General features: G+C 50.4%; 1 protein-coding gene across 5 annotated transcripts in view; it reads right to left on the reverse strand.

The window, feature by feature from the left end:
* gpp (DOT1 like histone lysine methyltransferase grappa) overlaps nucleotides 1-6,552 on the reverse strand; it is a 74,525-nt gene extending 67,973 nt beyond the window's left edge. For all 5 annotated transcript variants that reach the window (XM_084576325.1, XM_084576327.1, XM_084576326.1 and 2 more), the window contains exons 1-2: nucleotides 6,377-6,552; nucleotides 6,016-6,056 (exon numbers count right to left, since the gene is read on the reverse strand). In XM_084576325.1, coding sequence (XP_084432451.1) covers nucleotides 6,016-6,056; nucleotides 6,377-6,445 — 110 coding nt within the window. In that variant the 5' untranslated portion in view covers nucleotides 6,446-6,552. The remainder of the gene's footprint in view (nucleotides 1-6,015; nucleotides 6,057-6,376) is intronic.
* Nucleotides 6,553-10,381: the final 3,829 nt, after the last annotated feature.

The raw sequence follows: 10,381 nt of genomic DNA on the forward strand, positions 1-10,381 counted from the left end.
TTCACATTTCGCCACCATGCCAGGAATGCGGCGCTGCCATCGCGCGGCGAAACTTGAGCTTGGGTGCAAAGCAACGAAAATACAAACCAAAACTCTCTCATGCTCTCCTTCGGGAAGCCAGCTTTCCCGTTTCCTGCACTGGCCCGTCAAGCCGCAGCTATGACGTATTTGTCGAGAACGACTTCCATTGGTCCGTCGCGCTGTCTGAGGGCGAAGTATAGGTGTCGACCGCTCGCTGCGCGCTTTTCCCTCGCCACGGTCAGACTGAATCCAGCAGCGCGCACTACCTCGCCCGTTTTTTTTTTCTTTTCGCGCACCCGGAGTGCCACGCCTCACCTCCCGCCAAACACGGAGGAGGAAGGGGAATTTGTCTTGCGGAGGCTGCTAGACAACCGGGCAGGAGAGTGAAAAACCTTTGCGAGGAAACGGAAGGAGAGAAGCACGGCAGAATCTGGTGATTGCAGTGGCTGTGACTGCGTTATTAGTTACTCTTTTCAAAAACATTTTGCGGCCTTGCGTTCTGGGGGCGAAGTCTCACAGTCACCAGGGAAGAAAATATTTCGACCGGAGGGTGGATAGTGGGCCTTTAATGTCAAAGTCAAGTCTAGGTCATGTAAGTGATGAAAAATAGCAATACAATCATTCTTCTCGCCATTTTAATTCACCACAATGCTGACTCCGGCCTGCCTCAAACATAGAAATCCCAACAAGTGAGGAATCGGAGACTATATTGGTGTTTTTTTCACCCCTCACTGCACCTAGACTTGACTATGACGTCACAGCCATCGCTCGGCTGCTGAAACCGAAACGATGCATCATAAACAAGAAAAATGCAATCAAAATTTGGTTTCTACACCCTTTTAAGCGTGCTCCAAATCTTTAGGCATGTTGGTAGATAACAGTTCTACATATTTTCCAGTTTTGAGGCAAATAACGAAATCTACATATCCTGAAGACTTCTTCAGGAACTCACTGCACAGAATACTCCTGCAAAAGGCATGACAAAAAAAAGCTGCACACAGTTTCACATCCCCCACATGAGATAGGGGTGCAAGAAAGTTGTTTGGTGCATAGGCTATGGAATGTTGCGCTAAAATCAGTAAAAGTGATCTGCTAATGCGCAAAACCTACATTTTCTAACAGAATGGTTTAACAACAATTTCACAGTCACCTGCCTTCGCATGTTTTGCTGGCCCTTTAACGCGGATGTTATGCTTTCAGCTATGAATCGCCGGGTAGGGCTCCATACAAATATTGTCATAAAGCAATCTGGAATTAATTTCTTGGTCAGCTGACATGAATTGGGGGATTTTTCCCTTCCTCCACTAGAGGTTGAAGAGTGAAGGGCACATTCTGTCTGATGCTTGTAGCATAAATACAGACGGCCCAGAAACAGTCTTATCGCGGCTTCCGTGTTGCGGAAACTTATGCGGACACCTTTCACGAGGCATTTCACGTCGATAAAACCTTAAGCAACGACCACAAACTGCCACCACCAGGTAGAGCCCGTCAACTTCATGAAAACAGTTGCGCAAGCCGAAACACGAGCAGCAGCAACCTTCTCTTCAAGACTCGCATTTTATTTGTTCTTTCATTCAGCACGGGGCGAACAGCGCGGAAACGTCCGCGGGAGAAAACTAAACAGACGCGACGCAAAAAAAAGGGCTTCCCGAAGTGCGCGCTCTCCCGCAGCCATCGATCGGCGAATTTGCCCAGGAAGAGAGCGCGTGGAAGACGCGAGCGGGAACGCCAGCGCCTCCATTCCATCACGCGAGGACTCCAATCGAGCCCGCATAAGCGAAACCGAAACTACACGCTGCCAAACAACACATACGTCCACGCACTGGGAAGTAAACAACCAAGTAACCGCGAAGAAAACACCTAGAGAGTAATCGGAGAAATACTGAAAATGTAACATTCATGCAAAAAGTGTGTGTGTGTGTGTGTGTGTGTGTGTGTGTGTGTGTGTGTGTGTGTGTGTGTGTGTGTGTGTGTGTGTGTGTGTGTGTGTGTGTGTGTGTGTGTGTGTGTGTGTGTGTGTGTGTGTGTGTGTGTGTGTGTGTGTGTGTGTGTGTGTGTGTGTGTGTGTTGGGGGGGGGGGGAGATGACGGCAAAGTATCGCCCGATTATGACTCAACGGCTACGCAGACGATAAGCTTCAGCTGCAACAGATGCCGAATAGATGTATACGCTGACAGACGTCGTCAAAGCAAAAAAAAAAAATGAAAAACGCGCCTGCGGGCCTAGGAACTGACAGAATGAGAAACTGTGATCAAGGTCGATGAAATGACCTGATGTGACGAGGCCCGGTTTCCCCTCCCGCACGCAGCGTGTTCCGTAGCGAAAACCAGGAAAAGTGCCGCTCACTTTCACAATCCGCGCGTACAGTACGGTGCCGAGGAAAAGAAACGAAATTAAAATGTGAGAATGCCCTTTCTGCAGGGTTATGCCGTGGGAAGCCAACGAGGTGCTCCAACCGACGTCTAAGTGTTGCATGTCGAAAGAGATGCCGCGGGCAAACACACGAGAAGGTCACACTGTAGTATGTATACGTGTTGACCGCATTCGCGAGATAAAACGACGACAGCGAAATTTTCTCGGATCGCACTAACCTAATCGCAGCAAGTTCGCACACAGCACGCATGCGTCGTGCGTACGCGCGTGGCACGGCGTGCGCAATGGTTCCGAAATGGATGAAAGCTCGCAGATTCCGACAAGTTATCGCGAATTCTTCGAGGAAGAGAAACGAGTTCACGGGGACGTTGGCTCGCACGACAAACAGCGGCGCGCCTTCGAGAAAGAGAGTAGCAGCGACGGGCGCGGCGCAGGAACGTCCGAAAGGCGCCGTCCACTACACGCGGTCTCGGTCAGAGAGCAGCAACATCACGCACTCTGCGCTCATCCGACGTCGGCTGTAGTGGACGAAATGCGGCACAACCTACTTCGCCGCCGCATCCGACGTCTCCTCCTTCGATGCCTCGATGGGCGACAGTACAGTAGGAGGGGTGTGCGCGTGCATGTTTTTGCGAGGTGCAACGAACGAGGTGGAGAAAGAGGGCAGCGGACCAGTTTCGTGTATTCTTTCTCACCACATCCTATTTCGCAACGGCGCCGGAAAAGACCGACCGGGGGCCGGCTGTGGGACTGACCAATCGACGAGGCCCAATGCAGACGACGGCGATGGACGAGCGCAAAGCAGCAGCAGACGACGCGCACGGTTGGGGGGAGAGGGCGCGCTTTCACCAGTTCAAGGTCGACAGGTGCAACGCCCCGAAAATTCGCTATCAAAATAACCGGTAAGGAAGCCCGGGGCACCCGGGTCATGGTAGAGGACGCCAAAGCAGGAAAGCAAAACGCGGGAATAAGCTGCACATATATATAAACAAACCGGCCACGCTCGCGCGCGTCGCGCGGAATCACGGAAGCAAGGGGGTAGATGCGCCCCTACCACCCCTACCGCCGATATAACAAACCAACCACGTTAGAAGATTGCCACCGCCGTGAAACACAACCCGGAATGCAACTCAAATTCGAGGTATAAACAAAGGCAAGAACGGCCATTAAAGAAGCACGTAGTCCCGCTTGAAACGGAAGAAGAGACAGGAACTGGCCGCAAACGCAAGAGACTCCCGAGAATGTGGCTGGCCGAGGAAAACAGGATTCGGCGGGGCAGCCGCGCACGCGTAGGACGCCGCAGACGAGAGCGTCAGGTAACCAGTCGGATGCCGCTTTGTCTCGCCCTCCACACAGGCAAACCAAGCACGTAACGCAAGGCCAACTTCCTGGCGCCACACTAACGACTGCTGCCACCTTCGCCGCATTAGTAAAAACCTCGCCCGTCGGTTTTACCGCACGGTTATCGAGACTTCCTCGAGCCAGCCGCTAGTTTTATTAAGAGTACTCTTGATTTCGCCGTTACTATCATTACGGTGCAAGGAACGGGCAAGAGTATGGAAATGCAACTAGTGTATCTGGCCACTTCGCTGTAGTGACGTCCACATCATCGGTACCCAACTGATGTAAGACTTTTGGCAGGTTCCTGATGTAACAATGCAGCTTCATGCAGTATTTTCAACATTGAGCTGGCAGTTGCCTCTGTGCTCGTTGATCATCGATCATGAAACAAGTAGAGCGGCCTATGTATGTAAATTGTTATTCGTTATTATACATTCTATTAAAATAAGGCCCTTCAAGACAGCACGCTCTACTTGTTTCATGATCGATGATTAAGCATAGAGGCAAATGCCAGCTCAACACTAAAGTATTCCTCCAACAAGTTGCACAATTTATTAGTTGAACATGAAGAGAAACCGCTAAGGAAGACTGGTAGAGGCAAGATAGCAGATTCACAGCAATCCAATCAACGACAGACTGTGAGAAATTATGATGAATCTTCAAGGAAAACAAATTAATAGCCTAAGTCAATGGTCCTGCCAGATGATGTTAAGCTTTCAATCTAGATGCATTAGCATATCCTCCATCATCCTTGGAGTGTTCATTAATGAAGCAAATTAGTAAGCCAGGAACTCTTGTTCGGATAATGAGGAGACGTGGCAAGCATTGAACATGCTCATCAAAGCGCAGAAATGTGTCTTGTGTCAGCTGCTAAAGAATAATGGAATTTTTTTTCAACTCCAGCAGAGAATTTCGCTGATCTACTGGCTCCATTAATCAATGGCGCAAGTGATGCTGCTGGCACTAAAGCCATCAATCAGTTTGAGTCAGCATTTATAGCAAATGAATGCTGTTCTGTCCAATGTGAACCACTGCGCGATTATGAAGACCCTAAACTGCCGGAAGGTAAACAAGAATTGCTATACAGTCGTTGCACTCCTATCAAGCAGCCGAGAGTGCGGCGCAAAGGCGTCATGCAGTTCAAGAACTGACAGATGTTCAGCGGACAAAACGCATTTGCTCAAATAAAAGAGAGAGAGAGAAAGGGCATCTCTGCGTACTTTACCTGAAGCCCTTCCTGGAAGACAATGCGCAGAAAAACGTAATCGACGAATAAAATCGTGCGTGCCATGTATCCAAGAGTAGTCCACGTCAAACATATAAATCTCAGTCTCTTAAACAACATGGCCACGTGTCTGTCAAAACAGCACTTAAATAGAGGCTACAACACTGCCGACCGCTGGAAAGTTTACTGTTTATCTTATTACCATTTTATACCTTTGTTCACGTCAGAGCTTTGAACTAAGAACAGCCGATATATCAAAAGCAGCAGCTTGAAATATGAGCCAACGATTGAGAAATTCCACCCCGAGAGGGCAACGTTAGATGGAGGGGGAAGTCGGGCGTCGAAACAAAACCACAATAGGGTGATCGACCATTTTCTCCGACACTACTCGCAGCCCTCACTACAGAACGACGGAGGAACAATGCACGTTAAACTTTGCACTTCTCCGTCCAGACGACAAGCGTAGCACAGCTCATCGGGTACGCTTCCAACAGGTGCGCTGGCGAGACCACGTACTGCGCGACACGTCTTTTACTTTCCACGGCGCGACCGCTCGTAGCTTGCAACGCGATACTCGGACGTCAACACACTCCTAAGGCCCTAAGGCACACGTCGTCTACTGTAAACAGTTTCCGGCGCGTAAACCCTCCCTGCAGGGCGGGTGGGCAGGTGCATCCCAACAGACGCCGACGACGCGGCCACCAAACAAAAACACACCGACGACGGCCCGAGAAAGCTATTCGGCTACGTCGAGCAACACAGTATCGAAGCCCACAGGCAAACAGCCTTCTTTACGACCGACGACACAACAGCAGGTGCGTTCGTTTGTTAGAGTAGCAGACGCCGGGCACGCTACAATACACGCACTGCTCAGAGCTAGCGACGCGTGAAGTCAATCACCTGCGCGCGACCGACGAGTCGTGGTGATTCTCAGCGCGTCACACGCACGCACATACAATCTGCTGCTATGACGAGTCGCACACGCAGACACCGTTGGGGAAAGCCACACGCACGTATTCACGAAGACGTGGACGGGAGGCAATAACTCGACTCACCGTATTGTCTCGACGATTTCGATGGCACCGTCATGCTTGTCCTGAGAACGGGCAGGGGGAGGAAGAAAAAAGAAAACATATAAGATAGAGACACACAACGACAATCCGCAAGCTTCGCGGCCGCCCCGAAAGGCGATCCCACGACGCGTACGACAGGTTAGCAAGGATACCTCGTTTGAACCGTCGATCGCGGCTACGTGCCGACGGTCACGAAAACAACGCGCTTCCCAGTAGCGGGCCCCGCAAACGAGCTTAGGCCTAAGCCTCCAATGGGACCCAAAGTATACACTGGAGAAGGGCTACCCATCGGTCGACACTTTCCTTTTTTTTTTTCTGATTTGCTAACAACGGGGTTACTTACCGAGGTGGAGAGCGGCCACTGGTAGACCGCCGGCTCGGCGCCGGCGGGGCTGTGGAGTCGTAACTCCATTTGAGCTCAGTCGACGACCTGAGGTCGCCCGAAGACGACCGCGGCGCAGCGCAAGGGCCGACGGCCATGGACTGCCTCCATGATCGCAAGCGCCATGTGTGATGGGACGTCACGTGACCAGTGCGTCGGCGCGTCATTGGCTAGGAAATGATCCGGCCCCTTCCGCTGGAAGTGCCAAGAGGAAAAAAAAAAAAAAACGCTTCGCGCTGCTTAGCGCTCACGGCTAGCGCTTCTCCGTCGCACGCGTGCGGCGCCTGCGCTTCGTTTAGCGATGTATCTGCCATCTATGGAAAGCTAACATAAGCAATGCATTACACTTCGTTACACAACTTTTTTTAGGATTTCGTTCTCTACGCTAGATGGCAATACACCGTTAAATGCTGGTGAACGGCACTCGCGTTCGATTTTTTGATCATTCATTGTAGCAATGGTTGCAATCACTTTGTCTTCTGCTGACCAAATCTCGGTGTTTGACTTTTTGTGCCTCTCACAGGACGGGAAGGGACTGCTTACTGCCCGAATATTACGCAATATGTAGCATTTTAGCGGGTCTTTTGATTGCTTGAACAAGTCTTGTGCTCCTCATATTTTTATTTTTTTCGAAGTTTATCTTCTTTGTGCCGATCTCACGAAGGCATTTTCTTTTGCCCGTACGTGACTCGTTTCTTGCGTCGGAGAAACAAAAATTAAGGAGACAACCACATGGTCGTACTAGGAATAAATGAGCACTCAAGAAGCGCGAACTTGCAATTTAAGCACCTACATGCGCCTACTGCAGCATATAACAATAGGAAATGCATGAAACATTTCCATTTGCACGCTGATCTCTGAAATATATACGGACTTCTCAAAGTGACCTTTCCGAGGATGAAAAAGAAAAATACGAAGTGCATACCAGCAGTTTGCTTATTGAAAGTATCCTCCGTGTAGAGCTTAGGCACGTTTCATGCGTTACTATCCCAATTCTAGTTACGATCACAATTGGGGCACTAGGTGATACCTCAAGCTGCATTATGCAGCTTTTTGCCCAGTGTCCCCTCTTCCCACTGTAATGTGTGTGGACAAATAAACTCCAATTCCAAGGTCTCTCCACGATTGTGCCGACTGATGATTTTTTACACTCAGGTAACTATTACATCAGTGCGCGATCTAAATACAATTTCATAAAAATCTTAGCATCATGTATGCCATTTTTTTTTTCTTTCTAATGACGGCCAGAAAATATATATTTCATTGAGGGCCCTTCAAAACCGAAACCAAAATTCAAACCTTGTTTCGGTTTCAGTATCGAAAAGAAATTTTATCCTGGCATAAATTGGCAAGATATCAAAAATTTCCGAAGCAGAAAAAAAAATATCGCTATGGGGTTACACCTTAAGGTTCGCGCACCAGTTATGAACTGAAACGAGCAGCATCTGACGGACCACCCAACCCCGATGAGCGTCGCAACGGTCGGCATCTGTGTTCGCGGGAATTTGAAAGATTACCACGGTACTTCCAAATGCCGCGATCGGATATCAGCCCTCGGTGATCGATTTATCGAGCTTCCCAATGATGCTACTCAATAATGAAGTGTTTAAAGGACATGGATACCAATAAAAGTCACCGCATCACGTACTGAACGCGAAAAACCGAGTTGACGCCCAAATGCCCAAGCGGCATCACTGTGGCACTTGTTTGTGCAGTCGCTTTAACTTTTCAATAGCTCAATCTTTCTTATCAGGTTGTCAGCGCAGTCGACACTGCACGCGAGGGTGAAGGCAACCTGTTGATGTCACACCTTGATCGTTATGGTGGCGCCCCACCTGGTGGTTCTTCTTGGGGGTCACATGGTCCGATAGCGTCATAGCTATGGTGGTGCGATGGCCATTGTGTGATGACTTCATAGACGTGGTGGTGGGCCACTTTGGCTTACATGGGGTGATGATGACGTCACTACGTCCGGTTGTCCTGGTGCATGGAAGAAAGACGCTCTCGGCGGCGGGAGCCACAGAAGAGCATGAGCAACGCAATGGAGCTGGTGGAGGGAGAGACTATCGACCCCGCGGAGCTAACTAAGGGTACGTGGTTTATTACGAAAAAGAAAGGCCGCGTAGTGCCCCTCGAAGAGGAAACGCGAACCGCGACCAAAGATGAAGAGCGGCGGACTACAGGTCACAAGGCCGCCATCGGAAGAAAGCTTGCGGCAAAATCGGTAGAGAAGCAGTCCGTGCAGATACCGAAGGACGCCGAAAAAATAATAATACGCCCCCGGGGCGGAGTCAGCCGTCTAATAGAAGGTGGAATGATTGAACTGGCTGAATCGATCGCCCGCGCCGCCGGCATCGAGCTCAAGGACGCCGAGAACGACATCTTCTCGGCAAATATAAAGCAACAGTCCATACTAATCGCCACTACTAGCGAAGAGCGTGGAAGAAGGTACGCGGCTTTGCGCGCAGTTCTTTGCGGCAGCGAAAATATAGAAGTAAAGGCCTATCCCGCTATGCCTGAAGATTGCGGCAAGGGAGTCGTGCACGACGTCCCCCTACGCTATTCCAACGAAGAGCTATTGGAGCGAATACGCAGGAGAAAGGAGAACCCTTCAGTGCTCGGTGTTCGCAGACTGGGAGCAACCTCCAAGACAATACTAATCCTCTTCGAAGATCAGAAGGTACCGCGCTGGGTGTACCTATCTCCTTTCGCGCAAAGATGCGTCTTGTACAAGAAGAAATATGAAGTTTGCCACGCGTGCGGGCGCATGGGACACCGAGACGACGTCTGTCCGGATCCGACGAATAAAAAGTGCCGCGGATGCGGCATGGAAAACCCGAAAGAAGGTCATCTGTGCGAACCGAGGTGCCAGCTATGCGGAAAGAATCACCTCCTCGGCGACAAGCGATGCCGGGAGATATATAGAACCCCATACATCACCAAAAAAAGACGTTGGGAGAAAAAACTGGGTCAGCAGGAACAACTGAAAATGGCTGATGCAACGCAAAACTGCGAGCGAGCGGGACGCTCAAGAACCAGAAATGGTGAAGAGGACCCCCGGCTACTAAGAAGGAGATCGAGATCAAACAGCAAGGACTGCCACCACTTCACAGCCAAAGAGGGGGACTTCCCAAGGCTGGAGGAAGGAGCCACCGCCAACTCTACGCGACGCCGCTCGAGCTCCGGTAACAGGGACCGTTCCAGCTTTGGACGAAGCCGCTCCAGTTCGAGGACCTTGGCCGACTCATCCACTGCCAGCAGCTCCGGGTCCTTTACACGGGACCCCAAGACGTCGTGGGGACCACCTGCACGCAGACGCAGTCCGAGCGAAGATCGAAAAACGGTAAGCTTCACGGTTAGCAGTTCCCAGGTAAAAAGGGAGGCAGACGAGAGAACTAAAAAACTAGAAAAAGAGAATAGAGAGCTCAAGAGCATGCTCAGCACGCTCACTACAGAGAATTTAAGAATGGAAAAGAGTACCCCCCCTCCTCCACCGAGGAACCAACTGGTACCCCAAAAACAGGTACAGAAACAGATGCCCTCTTCCCCGCCTACAAAGGTCGTAGTCGCGCGCCCTGAGCAGAGGGATAATGAAGAGGAGAAAATGATTACTGAAACAATCAGGCCACCCCCGCAAAAACGTAAAGGGAACGAGACGGATCCGCTGGTGGCATTACAAAGGAGACTGGACGCTAAATACGAAGCAAGATTTGAAAGAATCGAGACCCTCCTCACCCAATTAATGGGTGCGGTAAATCAAATGCAGACGCAATTCACCGCGATGCAGAATGCCTTCACCGAGAGGCTAACTACATTAGAAAAGACTGTGACCCCAATTCAACAAAATGGACAGGCGCAGTAAAAATGAAGACTCTCTGGTGTGGCAGTGGAACTGCCGCGGCTTCCAACGAAAGCGAGCGCTCTTGCAACAGCACTTAGAGCAGAGCGCAGAAAAACCTTTAGCTA

Source organism: Amblyomma maculatum, chromosome 8 (assembly GCF_055883805.1).
Source record: "Amblyomma maculatum isolate TAMU_Amacu chromosome 8, ASM5588380v1, whole genome shotgun sequence".
Classification (NCBI taxonomy): Eukaryota; Metazoa; Arthropoda; class Arachnida; order Ixodida; family Ixodidae; genus Amblyomma; species Amblyomma maculatum.